Source organism: Hyla sarda, chromosome 6 (genome assembly GCF_029499605.1).
Source record: "Hyla sarda isolate aHylSar1 chromosome 6, aHylSar1.hap1, whole genome shotgun sequence".
Lineage (NCBI taxonomy): Eukaryota > Metazoa > Chordata > Amphibia > Anura > Hylidae > Hyla > Hyla sarda.
The window spans coordinates 153,251,668-153,270,185 of NC_079194.1; the positions used below are offsets into that span (position 1 = coordinate 153,251,668).

Here is an 18,518-nt window from a genome sequence, read left to right on the forward strand (position 1 = left end):
TCTCCAGCAGATATACTAATATATTTTAAAATGAAGCTTTATTAGTATGTTTGGTTAGGTGTACTTGCATGTATAGACAAGACCCTGGGTGTAGCAGTGACCACTAAAATGAAAACTAGACAGCAGTGCATAAAATTTTTTGCATTCTTGTATATAGTATTATATAATGTAGACAATAGCATATGTGTATATGTAATATACACTACCTCTGTGCAGTGAGGACAAGTGGGGCTCTGTGCAGTGAGGACAAGTGCGAGAGGACAAGCGGGGGGCTCTGTGCGGTGAGGACAAGCGGGGGGCTCTGTGCGGTGAGGACAAGCGGGGGGCTCTGTGCGGTGAGGACAAGCGGGGGGCTCTGTGCGGTGAGGACAAGCATGGGGCTCTGTGCGGTGAGGACAAGCGGGGGGCTCTGTGCGGTGAGGACAAGCGGGGGGCTCTGTGCGGTGAGGACAAGCGGGGGGCTCTGTGCGGTGAGGACAAGCGGGGGGCTCTGTGCGGTGAGGACAAGCGGGGGGCTCTGTGCAGTGAGGACAAGCGGGGGGCTCTGTGCGGGGAGGACAAGCGGGGGGCTCTGTGCGGTGAGGACAAGCGGGGGGCTCTGTGCGGTGAGGACAAGCGGGGGGCTCTGTGCGGTGAGGACAAGCGGGGGGCTTTGTGCAGTGAGGACAAGCGGGGGGCTCTGTGCGGGGAGGACAAGCGGGGGGCACACACAGCAGGATGATTGACAAGTCAGGAGCCTGCACAGAGCCCTCCTTGTCCTGCCCTCACTTCCTGTATTTTCCCTCTGCACCGAGACAAATTATCTACATTTACATAAAAAAAAATGTTCTTACAAATGACAGATACACTTTAAAGAAACATTACCATATATTTAAAAATCTTGTATATAGAATTTTTTTCAATTGTTCTAAGAAGATTTGAATGGTAGCAAGATGTAATGGAGACACATTAGTTGAAGAAGCATTTTTCTCTGATAAGATGTATTACAGAGTTTCTTATATTAATCAGTACTTTTTCTTTATGAAACATTGTTTGTAATGACAGTTACACATAAATATTGCTCTTTTGTGTTCAGAGAGAAACTAAATGTGAAGAAGGTTGCAACTCCCGCTGCAGCAGCTGCTGCTGTTCCAGCCACTGCCGCGCCGGCAAAACCTCCAAAACCTGTCCCGGAGGCGGCTAAAACTGGCGACAAAAGAATTGGCCGAGTAAAAGAAGCAAAGAGGAAAGCGCCACCAAGAAGGTACAGTACTAGACTATCTGAAACCTTCTTTCCTCTAGACGTAGAGGCTGCCCCCTTGTCACATAATTGTACATAATAACGCATCATAACCGGCAGATGACCATTGCTATCAACAGCTGACATCTGTCGGTAAAGACGGCCGTCAGAGATCGCTCCGATGTCCGGCATTTAAATGGTCTGGCTTCCCTGGCTCAGTAATTGCTGAAGGCTACTTTTGGCAGCCCTTAGCAATTGAGTACCAATTAGATGGATCAATGTAATGCAATAGCATTACATTGATCTATGTAAGCCATATACCAGCTTATGATAGGCCCTTAGGGAGGCCAAAAAATGTGTTTGGGGGGGGGGGGGGGAGTAAAGAATTTTTTTTTTTTAATATATAAAATAATCCTCCCCCCTCCAAACACCAAAATTGCGAAATTTTTTATCACATTACTTAAAGGAATAAAAAGTGATCAAAAAGCCAGAACTACACAGTGTTACCAATAAAAACTACAGCTCAAGGCACAAAAAAATAAACCTTTAACACTGCTCCATAGGTGGAAAAATGTCAGAACATGGCAATGAACACATTTTAAGTTTTAAAATTTTTTTAAAATATAAAACGAAACAAAAATTATCCCAGTTTTGAATCCTTTCAATCGTACTGACCAATAGAATAAAGTTTCACCGTATTTTGATAAAGTCCAACTTGTCCCACAAAAATTAAACTCTACTAAAAAAGTTATGGGTCTTAGGTGAGGAGGAAAAAACATAAGCCAGAAATCAAAATTTGGTCATGGGTTAAATTTCTTTTGTTACTCTACAGGAGAACTGTAAGCGGTAGCATCAGTGGCAGCAGCTACAGTGGATCAAGCTCCCGGTCTGGATCTCGCTCACTATCCAGATCCTCACGCTCCTCATCTGCATCTCTCTCACCTTCCCCTTCTGCATCTCGAAAATCCAGGTATTATAGCACTACCATACTGTGTTCGGGTTAAGTGGCATATTGCTAGAATATGCCATCACTTTATGATCTGTGGGGCTCACATTCATGAGAATTAAGCAGTTGCTGCGCTTATTCAGTTGTTTTTTCAGCACAATTTCCAGCCATTTGACTGTGCGATACTGTGCTCGGAAACCCCTGCGATTTCTCAGGTTGTTAGACCCCCTCCGATCATAGTGATGTATGTGATGAGGTGGTTATACTCCTATAGACTAGTCAGACTACTTCATAGCCACATATGTATATGTGGGGTTGCTTGAAAGTTTTTTTTCTTATCCTCGCACACCACAAAATGTAAGTGGTGGTGGGTGAGGGTGATGTGATTATAGCATGCAAAGTGTTGCGACCAAGTACTATTGTATGTAAACATTATCAGGTGTTGCACTATCGCCCTTTTAAAATTGGATCTTCCCTATTTGGAAATTAGGAACATATCCCTGCAATGTAGCATAAAATAGGATGAGCTAGTTGTGTGTAGATCAGTCTAATATGAATCCACATTAAAATGGGAAAACCAGGTGATCTGAGAAATATAGGAAGAACCATTCCTACTAGACTAGCCAGGGCCTGGACTTCAGAAACTGCCAACCTTGTGTGCTTTTCACGATTAATGATGTAGAGAATTAAGGTAACGGAAGGGAATCCTGTAAACATATCATCGATGAATGGAGTCATAAAATGCCAAGTATTGTTTTGACAAACAGCTGATGGACATGCTGCGTGCTGCATCAGAGTACAAGGTGCTTTTGCAGGCAAAATTGGATCACGCTTTCTGTCAGGTGTCAACAGTTCAGGCTGAATGTGGTGTAGAGAGCATTTTTTGCACTCACTAGGTCTTCTATACTTATGGAAGGGCAGTAGAGCTTATCTAAGTATTGTGACAAAGTTCCTAGCTGCTTACCCTATGGCAGAAGGACACTATCCTCAGGACTATGCACTATGCTACAAGGGTCGTATAGCCATGAATTGGTTCCTGGAAAAGAACATTGTGGGAGATTTATCAAAACCTGTGGAGAGGAAAAGTGGTGCACTTGCCCATAGCAACCAGTCAGATCGCTTCTTTAATTTTTTTTTTTTGACAGGCTTCTTTAAAAATGAAAGAAACAGACTGGTTGCTATGGGCAACTGCCCCACTCTTCCTCTACACAGGTTTTGATACATTTCCCCCTTTAAGTTTCATTGCCTTCCTGGCCTTCTTCAGTTTCCAGATCTTAATCCTATGAGATGAGGTAGAGCCTGTCAGGATCTTCAACCAGTTAGATTAGTGGTCTCCAAACTGTGGCCCTCCAGATGTTGCAAAACTACATTTCCCAGCATGCCCGGACAGCCAACGGCTGTCCGGGCGTGCTGGGAAATGTAGTTTTGCAACATCTGGAGGGCCACAGTTTGGAGACCACTGCGTTAGATTGAGAAGCAATTTTCTAGACCTTAGGAAGAAGAATTTTTTTTCTTGTAATAATACAGTGTAATAGGAGTCGATATTAAACTGGGTAGGCATCACACTGAGACTTTGTCACATTAGATCCTTACTTGATTGTATAAATATGGCTGGACCTTAAAGGGGTATTCCAGTCAAAAACCTTTTTTATATATATATCAACTGGCTCCGGAAAGTTAAACAGATTTGTAAATTACTTCTATTTAAAAATCTTAATCCTTCCAATAGTTATTAGCTTCTGAAGTTGAGTTGCTGTTTTCTGTCTAACTGCTTTCTGATGACTCACGTCCCAGGAGCTGTGCAGCTCCTATGGGGATATTTTCCCATCATGCACAGCTCCCGGGACGTGCCATCATCATTGAGCAGTTAGACAGAAAACTTCAGAAGCTAATAACTATTGAAAGGATTAAGATTTTTTAATAGAAGTAATTTACAAATTTGTTTAACTTTCCGGAGCCAGTTGATATATAAAAAAAAGTTTTTGCCTGGAATACCCCTTTAAGACAAATTAAGCACTTTCCTTATTGATTGTAAGCTCTTGTGAGCAGGGCCTGACGTTGGTATAAATAAAGATGATTGTTATTCTTATAATCCACCATTGCTGTTTTTGCTCATCATAAATGATTCTTTTTAATGAAATGTATTATTTTTTGGTTGAATAATTTCTTTGTTTTGTATTTTCTCTCTTCACACATCTGGAAATGCAACAACCAGGAAATCCAGGTAAGTTCAGTATAACATAAGGCAAAGGGAGAATCATGTTACAGAGTTTACTCTAAAATGTTATGTTCTACTTTTCACTGGCTTTACCTTTCCCAAGAAATGTTACCTCCTTCTGCACTTTATGCTGTTGCTATACAGTCATGGCCGTAAATGTTGGCACCCCTGAAATTTTTCTAGAAAATGAAGTATTTCTCACTGAAAAGGATTGCAGTAACACATGTTTTACTATACACATGTTTATTCCCTTTGTGTGTATTGGAAATAAACCAAAAAAGGAAGGAAAAAAAGCAAATTGGACATAATGTCATACCAAACTCCAAAAATGGGCTGGACAAAATTATTGGCACACCCTTTAGAAAAAATAACTGAAATCAGTCGCTTCTTACACCTCTCAGCCGGAATGTTGGACCACTCTTCCTTTGCAAACTGCTCCAGGTCTCCCTTATTGGAAGGGTGCCTTTTCCCAACAGCAATTTGGAGATCTCTCCACAGGTGTTCAATGGGATTTAGATCTGGACTCATTGCTGGCCACTTCAGAACTCTCCAGCGCTTTGTTGCCATCGATTTAAAGATCTGGGACGCAAACTCCGCTTTCTGACTCTGGGCTGTACAGTGCAACCCAAAATCTATTGGTAATCCTCAGATTTCATGATGCCTTGCACACGTTCAAGGTACCCAGTGCCAGAGGCAGCAAAAACAACCCCAAAACATCATTGAACCTCCACCATATTTCACTGTAGGTACGGTGTTCTTTTCTTTGTAGGCCTCATTCCGTTTTCGGTAAACAGTAGAATGATGTGCTTTACCAAAAAGCTCTTATCCTGGTCTCATCTGTACACACAACGTTTTCCCAGAAGGATTTTGGCTTACTCAAGTTCATTTTGGCAAAATGTAGTCTTGCTTTTTTATGTCTCTGTGTAAGCTGTGGGGTCCTCCTGGGTCTCCTGCCATAGCGTTTCATTTAATTTAAATGTTGATGGATAGTTCGTGCTGACACTGATGCTCCCTGAGCCTGTAGGACAGCTTGAATATCTTTGGAACTTGTTTGGGGCTGCTTATCCACCATCCGTCCATGCCCAGGGAGATTAGCTACAGTGTCATGGGTTTTAAAGTTCTTGATAATGTTGAGCACTGTGGACAAAGGCAAATCTAGATCTCTGGAGATGTAACCTTGAGATTGTTGATATTTTCCCACAATTTTGGTTCTCAAGTCCTCAGACAGTTCTCTTCTCTTTCTGTTGTCCATGCTTAATGTGGCACACAGACACGCAATGCAAAGACTGAGTGAACTTCTGTCCTTTTTATCTGCTTCCAGGAGTGATTTTTATATTGCCCACACCTGTTACTTGCCCCAGGTGAGTTTAAAGGAGCATCACATGCTTGAAACAATCTTATTTTTCCACAATTTTGAAAGGGTGACAATAATTTTGTCCAGCCCATTTTTGGAGTTTGGTGGGACATTATGTCCAATTTGGTTTTTTTCCCTTCCTTTTTTGGTTTACTTCCAATACACACAAAGGGAATAAACATGTGTATAGCAAAACAGGTGTTACTGCAATCCTTTTCTGTGAGAAATACTTAGTTTTCTAGAAACATTTCAGGGGTACACACCTTTACGACCATGACTGTATTTATGCTCAGTTTTGTTAATGGTGTCAAATTCCATCTTCATAAGTTTTTTTTTCTGTTAGGATATTGGTATAAATTTAGGTGGTTTTTTTTCCATTACCGGTTTATCTTACTGTTTGTCCTGTATTGGAGGTCTTTTTTTTTTGTTGCATTAACATAGCTGGCTGCATTGAGTAGAACACAGTATGCACTTTGCCCAGGGCATTCCAGTTAAAGTAATTGCATAGAAAGCATAGTATAGTAGCAAGCAGAGGTGTACCTAGTTCTCCCTGGAAAGGTGCTAGATTATTATATTAGGTAGGTTGGGAGCCAAGAAGGTAGCTATGTAGGTATGTAGCAAGCGCCCAAAACCGACCTCTAATCTCAAAAGATGCCAGGATGAAAAAAAATTCACACTCGCCTCCTGTCCCATGCAGCAAAGTCCTTCACAATGCAGCCTGGATACATCTTCCTTCCTCAGCAGTGCAGGCATCGATGAGTGACTCCACTGCCCAAATTGGCTTGGCTGAGGATCCGGGATAAATGGCCTGGATCCCACATTAGAGATTAAGCACACACCTGCGCTGGATGGGACCCCTCTGCCGTACCTACGCTTTGGCAGCCTGAGTTGTTTTTTCTTTTTTTTGTTTGTTTTTTCAAATCTGAATTTTTAATTTCTATTAGTATTTACCATTTTAAATAACAAATGTATCCACAAAGAAAAAGTTGGACAGTGAAAATCATGTAGAACGGCACTAGACATATTAAGCACAGTGGAACACAGGCCACAAGAAGACAGCTAAAACAAAAAGAGTAAATATCGATCGTAGTAACAAAGGTAGGCATTACTTCATGCACTATACAAGTTAGGGAAGGGGAGAGGTGGGGGGAGTGAAGTAATTAAGGGGAGAGATATAACATATGGGGGGCGGTACATCCAGAATAACAAATTGTAGGATGGACCCAACTATTTACATACCAGGCAAGGGTTGCATGATGGAGTATTTCACTAAACGGTGCAGGAATGGTGAAGCTGCAGTGCAGTAAGAAAATGCATGTATGAATATGTGAATGAGATAACGAGAGGCCAGAGACAAAAGATACCTGCAGGTTAAGGGGTGTTGGGGAATATGGATTAGGACCCCCTTAGGAAGGACATTATGAAGGACAAGGTCAGGTAGAGTCAGAGGGAAATATTGGCGATGTGGAATAGGTCAAACAAAATGCTTTCTAAGGGGGCCCATACTTTTTTATGGGAGGCGTGCTTCCTCAGTTCCCAGCTCGCCAATTCTTCCATTCTACATATAGGGTCTACTTTAGCTACCCATGAAGCGAACATTGGTGGCGCTGTGGACTGCCAGTTGGCTGGTATCAGAAGCTTGGCGAGCAGTGAAAGATCTCCTTTCTTGGGGCAGAAGCTAGGGTTTGGAGCCTAGAGTAATATGAGAGATGCAGAGACTGGCATTTTCATCTTAGTGAGAGAGTTCATATGATCTCGCACCAAAAAGGTTTGATTTTAGAGCAGGATAAACAGATGTGGGACAAGTCTGACTTGTTTTACCAAAGCGTAGGTATGTCACTGGTAGGAAGGAAAAACAAGTAGAAAACAAGATCCTGGCCTGTCAATATCTGGGTAAATAAAAACGATTGATGAATCATTTTAAATTTCTGTTGAAAAAGGTTGAAAAAAAGACCAGAGTCCATCAAGTTCAACCTATATCCCTAATGAGTCCCTACTGAGTTGATCCAGAGGAAGGCAATAAAACCCTAATACTAGAGGTAAAAATTCCTTCTCAACTCCAAATATGGCATCAGAATAAATCCCTGGATCAACGTTCTGTCCATATAAATCTAGTATACATAACCAGCGATGTTATTACTCTCCAAAAATGACTGACTAGTGATTTGTACAGCGGTAGAATTATTTCCTTGTCGTGGGCATCTATGCCCCTATTGATGCACCCCAACATATCTGATGGCAGAGGGGTGACAGAATTGGCGGGGGAGACCTCAAAGCAGGACAGTAATGTCCATAAGGATAACCTACTCAGCAGGCAGGTCCATCCTCAATTGTGAAGGACAAGCAGAATAGACTTTCTATTCGTTACAATTTTATGTTCTGCTGCTTACTGACAGCAAGAACATTCTTGTTTACTGGAAGAATCTCAGCAAGCAGATGCCTTGATAATGGTGCGAAAATTAAATACATAGGCCCAGATTTATCGATCTGTCAATCACAGCTCATCTTTAATGATACCAGAACAGTTTGGGAAGTGAAAGCTGAGCTGTGATTGGTTGCTATCAGTCTGAGACAGAAATCAAACAGGTTGATACATCTGGGCCATTGTATATTATAACTCCTTAATGTTATCCAATGTAAGTGAAAGGGCAGTTTTTTTTAAGGAAAAACTAGAGCACATAACTTCTCAGTGCAGAAAAGCATTTCCCTGGATTACATGCAGCCTGGATGTGTAATGCAGCGACTGGTGTCTTTTTGCAGGTCTCTCAGTGTAAGCAGCGTCTCCTCAGTCTCCAGTGTCTCTTCCTCCAGTAGTTCTGTGCGCAGTGCTGATTCTGATGACATGTATGCTGATCTGGCCAGCCCCATCTCCTCTGCTAGCTCTCGATCACCCTCTCCTTCACAGCAGAAAAAGGAAAAAGGTAACCCCCAGATTATTTCTACTACTATTACTGCTGCATTCCTGTATGTCATAATTGTATCAGTACAGCGTGCCACATTCTAGTGTTATTGTGTCATACTATATAGAACTATATCATGTGTATAGTGCATTTTATATTATACCGTACATGTTACTCTGTGCCCTCTCCCGTTTGATAGCACTCCTCTTTGCCCTCTCCCGTCTGATTGCACTCCTCTGTGCCCTCTCCCATCTGATGGCACTCCTCTGTGCTCTCTCCCTTCTGATAGCACTCCTCTGTGTTCTCGCCTGTCTGATAGTACTCCTCTGTGCTCTCTCCTGTCTGATAGTACTCCTCTGTGCTCTCTCCTGTCTGATAGTACTCCTCTGTGCCCTCTCCCATCTGATAGCACTCCTCTGTGCTCTCTCCCATCTGATGGCACTCCTCTGTGTTCTCTCCTGTCTGATAGTACTCCTCTGTGCTCTCTCCTGTCTGATAGTACTCCTCTTTGCTCTCTCCTGTCTGATAGTACTCCTCTGTGCTCTCTCCTGTCTGATAGCACTCCTCTGTGCTCTCTCCTGTCTGATAGTACTCCTCTGTGTTCTCTCCTGTCTGATAGCACTCCTCTTTGTTCTCTCCTGTCTGATAGCACTCCTCTGTGTTCTCTCCTGTCTGATAGCACTCCTCTGTGCTCTCTCCTGTCTGATAGTACTCCTCTGTGTTCTCTCCTGTCTGATAGCACTCCTCTTTGTTCTCTCCTGTCTGATAGCACTCCTCTGTGTTCTCTCCTGTCTGATAGTACTCCTCTGTGCTCTCTCCTGTCTGATAGTACTCCTCTGTGCTCTCTCCTGTCTGATAGTACTCCTCTGTGTTCTCTCCTGTCTGATAGCACTCCTCTGTGCTCTCTCCTGTCTGATAGCACTCCTCTGTGTTCTCTCCTGTCTGATAGTACTCCTCTGTGTTCTCTCCTGTCTGATAGCACTCCTCTGTGCTCTCTCCTGTCTGATAGCACTCCTCTGTGTTCTCTCCTGTCTGATAGTACTCCTCTGTGTTCTCTCCTGTCTGATAGCACTCCTCTGTGCTCTCTCCTGTCTGATAGCACTCCTCTGTGCTCTCTCCTGTCTGATAGTACTCCTCTGTGCTCTCTCCTGTCTGATAGTACTCCTGTGCTCTCTCCTGTCTGATAGCACTGCTCTGTCCTCTCTCCTGTCCTATCAGAGGAGTACTAGCCCGCCCTCACTTACTGGACTTTGACCATACTTGTGCTTCAGCTTGGACAAACCCATGATTTTATAAGCCATGATTTCTATAAAAAGGAAATAAATTTTTCTTATGAAGTATATTAGAAAGGTTAATGTTTTGCCAAGATGTACAAAATATTAAGTTTTCAATCTGACAGTGCCCATTTAAGGCTATGTTCACACAGTGGAAAATTCCACTTGGAAATTTGCTCTAGCATCGTCCCATTGATGTCAATGAGATTCTGCTGCACTTTTCACAGATTAATTTCTGAGGCAGATCTTTCTGGCTGCAGATATAAATATTCAGGTGCCCACAGTAAAATTTAACCTGTTCAATGTTTCAGTGGATTCCGCTCTGAACTACATTGCTGTCTATGGAGACTCAGCATTTCCATGCTGTCCGAATACCGCTGCATCAAGTAAATGTGCAAATTTTCTGATGGACATTCGGCCGTGTGAACATGTGGACCCTAGTTAGGCCACATGAACCTGAAGCGGTCATAGATAAATCTGGTAGCACAGTGGCATGCAAGTCAGTGCATTTTTCAAATGACCTTGAGCTGCAAGCAATTTATTTTATCTGTGTGCCAGTGCGGCTGTGGCATTGTCCATGATGTCTGCTGCCCATGATATGGCCTTAGGTTGGATCTTCACCTGACTCCAAAACTGAATTTGAGTACTCCTGTTTCTATACAGTAATATTTTTATCCCTGATTTTTAAATATATGGAAAGACCTCCACCTTCCTATGCATCCCTCAATCACCACCACAGTCATATGGTCTAAAAGAAAAAACTTGGATAAGATTTAGCAAAACTGTTGTGAGGGGAAAGTGGAGCAGTTATCCCGCAGTCAGATTTTACCTCTTATTTTTCATACGCTACTTTCATGAACGTGAAAGCAGCATCCTTAGCACTTGGCTTATATGTATAGGCGCCCCCAGCCCGCATGCAGATAACAGGCTGGATATACAGGTCACCTTGCAAATTTAGCATTGGTACCTACCCAGAAGAAATTTTATGACATGTAGAATGTATAGGAAGCTAGAAAGTACTGATGCCTTTTATCTTTTCTCTCTGTTCTCCTTCCCCCCCCCCCCCCCTCCTGCATGAAGTTGCTGTGCCCCCGCGCACTACCTGTAGCAATGGTGTCTCCCTACGTGAGACTTGAATATATTTTTTTCTTTTGTGTACAATCACTAAGGGCGTAATAAAAGGGGTAAAGTGCCGGCACATACGTAACTAGGCAGCTGATGTAGCGACACACAGGACAGGACTCCACTTAAAGCCTTTAGCGGAGGTGCGTAGCCGAGTAGATAGAGCAATGCAGGAACAGAAGACAGACAGACGCTGCACTCACCAAGAAGGTCTTTATTGCATTCCGGTCATGCTGACGATGACAACAGGCGGGGGAGGTTAGTGGAGGACAGGGGCCCAAAACAAGTTGTTTTGTGCGGCTAAGCGCACTTCCTCTAGCCGGAATGGCGTCTTCCGGCGTCGCTCTCCTATACATAGGGGTGACGTCAGACAGTCGCTTAGTAACCTGGTAAGCATCAAGATCATGTGATCGTAGCCACGGTCACATGATGGACGCACAACAAGTGCAAGACAGCAAAAACAGGTACAAAACCTTGCTATAAATAATACAATAACAATCAATGAACAAACTAAATATGAGGCATAAATAATCAAAAGTTTCACAGGAATGAACCAAACTCATTACGGTCATTGAGACCTGCCTTACCAGTGGCATTTAACCGCACTATCCAACAGGCTTCACGCTGGAGGAGGAGTCTTCCTCGGTCTCCTCCATTTTTAAGTGGTGGAATTCTTTCTAAGGCCAAAAACTTGAGGTGATCGTGAAAGTTTTCTACCGGAATACCCCTTTAAGTGCTAGTGCTCTTATTTACTGGTACCCAGAGTGTCACATTAATGAGTATTTCTAACGGGAGGCCTTTTTTATATGTCCAATACAGCATTGTAATAAGGGGAGCCTGCCCTGTGTCTTTACAGTTTTCTGCCAACAACTTCTTTGTGTAATATTGTTGTTTGATCTGTTTGTAGCCTCTGAAAAAAACAAAAAGGATGACCAGCGGCTTAAGGAGGACAAGCGGACCCGTGATCCCACAGCTGCACCGCCGCTAAAAGCAGCTCCAACAAAACTGCCAAAACCCATTAGTGGCAGCAAAACAGCTCCTCCGGCCCCGGTTCCGCCCCAGGCTCAGAGCGGCTTCAGCGCCCACAAGGAAATTAAGATAACGCTTCTGAGCAAGGTGATGTAATAAGCCCAGCACTGCCAATAGTCATTTGCAGAAGCTGCTAACATTCCTGCAATTTTCTACCTCCACAGGGTTATGTTTCCTTATATACATTACATCACTAATTTATCATCATCCAAAGCAGAAGTGTTCAGCCCGGGATTATTGATTGATATACAGGAAGGAAACCCCATTAAATCACTAGTCTGATGGCAGTAGCTGGACTTTCCTTCTCCCATCCTCATGATAGACGGGAAAGTTTAAAAAATGCTCCAGTTATTTACCAAACAAATTGTAGTTGTAGTCATCATTTGCATTCAAGAGTTAATTTAAATGACAATAACGCTGTAATACCAGTTTAGAAAAAATGTTAAACCGTTAAAAAACATACATACTGATCTGTCAAAAAGTGGCATAATCTTAAAAAAAAAAAGAAATAAAAGCTGCTTGTGTGTAAAGAAAACACACACACACACACTGCACCTTTTTAACAGGATGTACAGTGACTAGATTTAGTCCATGGCTAGTGACCTCTCCTGCATATTCTAAAAACTCACGACACTGTGTCTCTTTATTCTTACAGGGCACGGATAAGGGAAGCAGCAGAAAGCGGTATGAACCTTCAGAAAAGGACAAGCTGGGCTCCCCCCCTGCTAAAAAAGCTAATGTGTCCCCTGAGCGAGGTAGGTTCTGAACCAATATATTAGAGTTAATGTATCATGATGTGGGGCACCAATGTGTGTATGTATGTCTACCAATATTAGGGAGGACAAAATGATGATGTGGGAGTTAAAAAGGTACTCCACTGTAGGGATCGACCGATTATCGGTATGGCCGATATTATCGTCCGATAATCACGATTTGGGGCATTATCGGTATCGGCAATTATCTTGCCGATAATGCCCCGCACCGCCCCCACCGCGACCGCCACCCCCTCGACCCTCCGCACCGCAGCCCCGACCCACCGCACCGTGTCGCGCCCCCCACCGTGATGCTAGGCGGTATACCGGTATGGATTTTTTCCCATACCGCTATATCGGTCGGGCCCCTCCCCCACCCTCCGAGTCAATAAAAAAATTAAACTTACCTGTAATGGGGGTGGTCCAGGCCATCCTTCCTTCATGTAGTGTCCGGGGTCGTTCCGGGTGGAGGGTGGTCCGGTCTGGGCTGTTCTTCTTCTCCCACGGTCTTCTTCTCCACTCCGGGCAGGCTCCGGCCTAGTACGCTGCATAGACGCCGCTACGCCGTGACGTCAGGTGCTTCGCTGTGCACGGGCGTCACTAAGCAGCGGCGTCTATGCAGCGTACTAGGCCGGAGCCTGCCCGTAGTGGAGAAGATGACCGCCGGAGAAGAAGGACAGCCCGGTCAGGACCACCCTCCACCAGGAACGCCCCCGGACACTTCATGAACGATGGATGGATGGCCCGGAGCACCCTGGCAGGTAGGGGAGAGAAGCGGGTGGTGGCGGCGGCCTATGGCCCCGCAAAAGCCACTGCAGATCATTGATTTAAAGCGCCCGCTTTAAATCAATGATCTGCAGTGGTGTCGCAGGGGGTTAAATAGCCGATAACTTATACCGGAATATCGGTATAAGTTATCGGCTATCGGTCCTAACCTGCACCGATTATCGGTATCGGCCCTAAAAAACTGATATCGGTCGATCCCTACTCCACTGCCCCAGCGTTTGGAACATCTTGTTCCGAACGCTGGGTGCGGGTGTCGTGACGTCATAACCACGCCCCTGATGATGTCACTCCACTCCCCCTCAATGAAAGTCCATGGGAAGGGGCGTGGCATTTGCCCCCTCCCATAGACTGGCATTGAGGAGTGGTGTGACATCCCAAGGGGTGCCCACACCCAGCATTCGAAACAAAATGCTCCGAGCGCTAGGGCAGTGGAGTACCCCTTTAAGGAGCTGTTTCTTCCCTGGTCTAGACATCTATGTGCATGTTGCTGGATTCCTAAGGAGGGGAGAGAAGTCTCATTCCATTATACTTAGTGATTTTTGTGTTGTTTACTCTGCATGCCTCCTATAAGTCATCTGTCGGGGAAAGGGTCACTTACTATTTTTGGAATACAAAGTATGTTTAGATATAAGATGTTTCTATTTCTGTCAATTGTGTTTCCAATCTGACCAGAAGTTAAATAAACTGTAATAAATCTGCAACATAAACTGTATAATGATACATTTTATTATAAGCCGTTCTGCAGGTGGAGGGAAGTGGCAGTCTATGTAGAACTTTCATTACACAGTGTAGGATAGTGTTTCCTCTAGCGCGGTCCTCAAGACCCCCCAACAGGACATGTTTTCAGGATTTCCTTAGTCTTTCACAGGTGATATAATTCTGGTCCGTGAATCAGACATCACCACAGTTATATTATCTGTGAAAGACAAAGGGAATCCTGAAAACATGTCCTGTTGGGGGGTCTTGAGGACCGCGCTTGTGAAACACTGGTGTAAGAGGAGAGGGGATGGCACATTTTATATGAACATTCTGTAGAATTTTCATTAAAGCTTTGATGTATGAACACTTGTTTCTTTCTATTATATCTCAGCAGCTGCACGAGATCGCAAACAAGTTGGAAAACCACCATCACCGAAAGCAGATCGCCAGCGGCTGCCCAATCCTAGGCCTCCCCCCTCTCAGCCTGACAGGTATGTGAAAGGTTAAAGGGGTTATTTAGGATTATAAAAGAAAATGGTGTTTGCTTCTTCCTAAAACAGCGCCGCACCTTTCCACAGGTTGTTTGGTATTGCAGCTTAACCCTATTAATTTGCAATACCAGCCCATGTCTTTGCCTACAGTCTGGCCTACAGATAATCCTAGGGTACAGCAGACCCCAATTATTCAATATGCAATGTAAGATCATTAGCTTCTGCATTTTCAGCGATTCCAGTGAACATGTCCTCCACCCTATTACTAAACTGTAATAAACACTGGCATGGCTGAATATTACACAGCGCGTCTACTATTAACAGAGTGAAATATTTGACATGTAGCATGCCGGCACTGCTGACTCGCTGTTCCTGTACTGATGTTTGGAGTTATGTTAGGGCAGAAGTTCTTAACTACAGATAATATCTCAAAGGGGCAACTGGCTGTGTGTGGGGGGGGGGGGGGGGAAGAGCCTGTTAATACGTTAATGCCGGATGAGCCACAGACAGCATGAAATAGGGCCCAGGGCTCTCTATTACACCCATCTATAGTTCACTCTGAAATACTGCAGTGCTTTATAAAATAATAGTTTAAAAACCATTCAGGAATGGAGCAAAAAGTCACTCAGGTGGTCCCAGCCAATATCCCCACCAGAATTGATTTTTAGGGTACGTTCACACGAGCAGACCCACAGCCTATTTTACACTGTAGATCCGCCACCGAAGGAGCGCTGCATGGTGGCTTTACATGTGCCTGCTCGGAGCGGCAATATGCGAGTTGCCGCACATGCACGGTGTACTTGCACACAACGTGGCTGCTCCCCATGCTCCATGAGCTAGGCCGAGAGCTGCCGCGATGTGCCGAGTATACTGCGCATACGCGCTGCGGCTCGCACATCGCAGTGTGTCTACTTGGAGCGGTGTATTGCCACTCCGATAGGAAATGTGAAGCCACAATGCAGGGGTCCTTTAGCGGTGGATCTGCAGCGTAAAATACACTGTGGGTCCGCTCATGTGATACATGTCCCTATGGCATTGTTTCCCAACCAGGGTGCCTCCAGCTGTTGCAAAACTACAACTCCCAGCATGCCCGGACAGCCTTCGGCTGTCCGGGCATGCTGGGAGTTGTAGTTTTGCAACAGCTGAAGGCACCTGGTTGGGAAACAGTGCCCTACGGTGATATGTTTTAGTTTTTTTCCTTTAAGTGTTTTTTAATAAAACATTTGACATGTCATTGAGAAGACATGTGAAAAGTTTTGATTGGTCTGACAGCAGGTAGAAGCCCTCAGGAAGCGTTTCTCTCAGTGTCTCCTGCAGCAAGGAGAATGAGGAGGAGGACATTGCTGGCTGCCTCAGCACTATTAACTGCTCTGAGAAGGTTTAGATCTGTACAGGTTTTTGGAGTCTGGGTGTAAACAGGTTGATATTTTGTGGAATTGCTGTGAATTGTGGGGGTTCCGATGATGGGAGGGGGACATGGTGAGGTGAGGGATTTCTTGTTGTTCTCATTGTAACTCGCTCATTTTCTCCTTCAGGAAACGTCCTGCTTCTCCTCCACCGAAGAGTTCAAGCAAAGTCACCAGCATCCCAGGGAAAGCCCCAGAGGCAGCCCCCTCTGCCACCAAAACCAGCAAAGCAAGCACCTTATCCCGCAGAGAAGAACTCCTCAAACAGCTCAAAGCTGTGGAAGATGCCATTGCTCGTAAAAGAGCCAAAATACCTGGCAAAGTATAGCAGCAGGGCTACAGGCCCCACAGGAGTCTCTAAGACATTTTTTTTTTTTTTTATTACTTGAGCGATACAAGCATCAGTGTGGTCACGGTTTGGAGCCAATGAATTTGTAAAACAAGGAATTCTGCTGTTGATATGTGAAGAAGGATCTAAGTGGCAGATAAAGTGCAACCAGTGATCTGATGCGCTGTCGTCCGTGCTGAGGATTTATTTAGGGTTCATTTTTATTTTATTTTTATTTTTTTCTTGGTTATTTTTATTTTTATTATTATTTTTTTTTTGGTCATACGCCCTGATTCCATAACTGCTGTAAGTCTTAGACTCTGGCTCTGTCTGAGCCCCACTAAGATGGCACAGTCTGCAGTCTCGATCGTCTGATATCTCAACCCCCTCCCTCATTTATTTGATCTTTGCCAAGAATACAGAGGGTTTTATTTGTATGTATTTGCCCATTTTAGTCAGTAAAGATTAGAGGTGTGGCGCAGTGTAAAAGATGATGCGGCGCTCTTTGGTTGGGATTGTCTACCTGTTCATATTTGGGGAGGGGGTTGGGACAGGTGATTTATCCCTAAAATAAAGTATTTTGATAAAACATTTCCTGCTGTTACTTTGTTTATTCATATAGGGGGAGATTTATCAAAATCTGTCCATCAGATTGCTCCTTTAATTTTTCACAGGTCTCTTCAAAAATGAAAGAAGCAATCTGATTGGTTGCCATGTGTAACTGCACCAATCTTCCTCTGCGCAGTTTTTGATAAATATCCCCCATAGTGTCAAATTAATATGTATGAAAAATGGCAAAATTGACAAGACTAATGGCTAAATAACACAGCCCGACTCCAATCTAATACAAGTGCCCTACATCGCAAACTTCCATCTGTGACACCAGTAAATATACACACAAAAGGTGAGATAAATAAAATGCTAAAATTACAAAATGCCACTAAATAATACCTCACCAAGTACTAATCTCAATGTGATCACTTACAGTATTACAAAAATAAAGGGGAAAAAATGAGTCACTTCACAACACTGTACTGAAAATATACATAAATGTTATTAGGATAAAAACCATTTCAACATCTCAAAATTCAAATGCTCAAAATAAAGTAGAAATCCCACTCGAAAGTGAGGGGCGACATTCCATGTTCACTAAATGACTGTATGAATGAATATTCCGTATCAGGGATAAAGTGCAAGTGCATATTAGGTTATATGCAGGTTACAAACAGCTGATGTGAATACTGATCAGTGGCACACTACACCTATATATTACAGTGCTGGTGAGTCAGAAAACAGGAGTTCATTAACCACTTAAGTACCTGATGTGGAATCCGTTGTATGTTACTTCAGAAGTCATTTTATAGACATGGGATGTCGCCCTCTACTTCTCCCTGAGTGGGATTTCTCCCCTCCTATTTATCATACAAATTGAGAGTCTGAAATTGTTTTTATCCTAATAAAATCTATATTTCCAGTATACTGTTGTTCACACAAAGGAATTTGAGTAGAAATGTGCAAGTTTTTAATGACAAAAGCATTCATTGAGATACATTTAATGGGATTATGCTCCAAAGTGCACAAAAAGTATTGATGTGTATTCTGAAAATACTGTATTGGGCCACATTCCAAAACACCATGTAAATATGACTGTAGGCTGGGTTGTTACATCTTAGGCAACCAAAAAACATAGGTAGACTGTTTAGATTGGTGAGCTCTGATGGAGCTATTTAGGAGATTACAATTAAAGATCATGTTAAAATGCAACAAAAACAGTGGAAGCACTGCTTAAGTTTGTGTTCTAGTGCAGCCAAAAATAGAACCCAAGACCGCACATTCAGAAGGGTGACCGCTGGGCAATAAAGTTAAGATAGATATCTATAGATAGATATCTATAGATATACATCTATATATATATATATATATATATATATATATATATATATATATATATATATATATATTACATATACACATTTATTTGTACTTTTTCCCTA

At 43.4% G+C, this 18,518-nt stretch overlaps 1 protein-coding gene across 3 annotated transcripts in view; it reads left to right on the plus strand.

Annotated features, from left to right (window-relative positions):
• The window catches only part of ZC3H18 (zinc finger CCCH-type containing 18), a 166,403-nt gene extending 149,295 nt beyond the window's left edge, over positions 1-17,108 (plus strand). The window contains exons 14-21 of one of the 3 annotated variants that reach the window (XM_056525578.1): positions 1,076-1,243; positions 2,052-2,189; positions 4,381-4,389; positions 8,498-8,658; positions 11,941-12,149; positions 12,718-12,817; positions 14,691-14,790; positions 16,326-17,108. In XM_056525578.1, the coding sequence (XP_056381553.1) occupies positions 1,076-1,243; positions 2,052-2,189; positions 4,381-4,389; positions 8,498-8,658; positions 11,941-12,149; positions 12,718-12,817; positions 14,691-14,790; positions 16,326-16,524 (1,084 nt within the window). In that variant the 3' untranslated portion in view covers positions 16,525-17,108. The remainder of the gene's footprint in view (positions 1-1,075; positions 1,244-2,051; positions 2,190-4,380; positions 4,390-8,497; positions 8,659-11,940; positions 12,150-12,717; positions 12,818-14,690; positions 14,791-16,325) is intronic. The other 2 variants (XM_056525579.1, XM_056525580.1) reach the window with 2 other exon arrangements.
• The last annotated feature ends 1,410 nt before the right edge of the window (positions 17,109-18,518 follow it).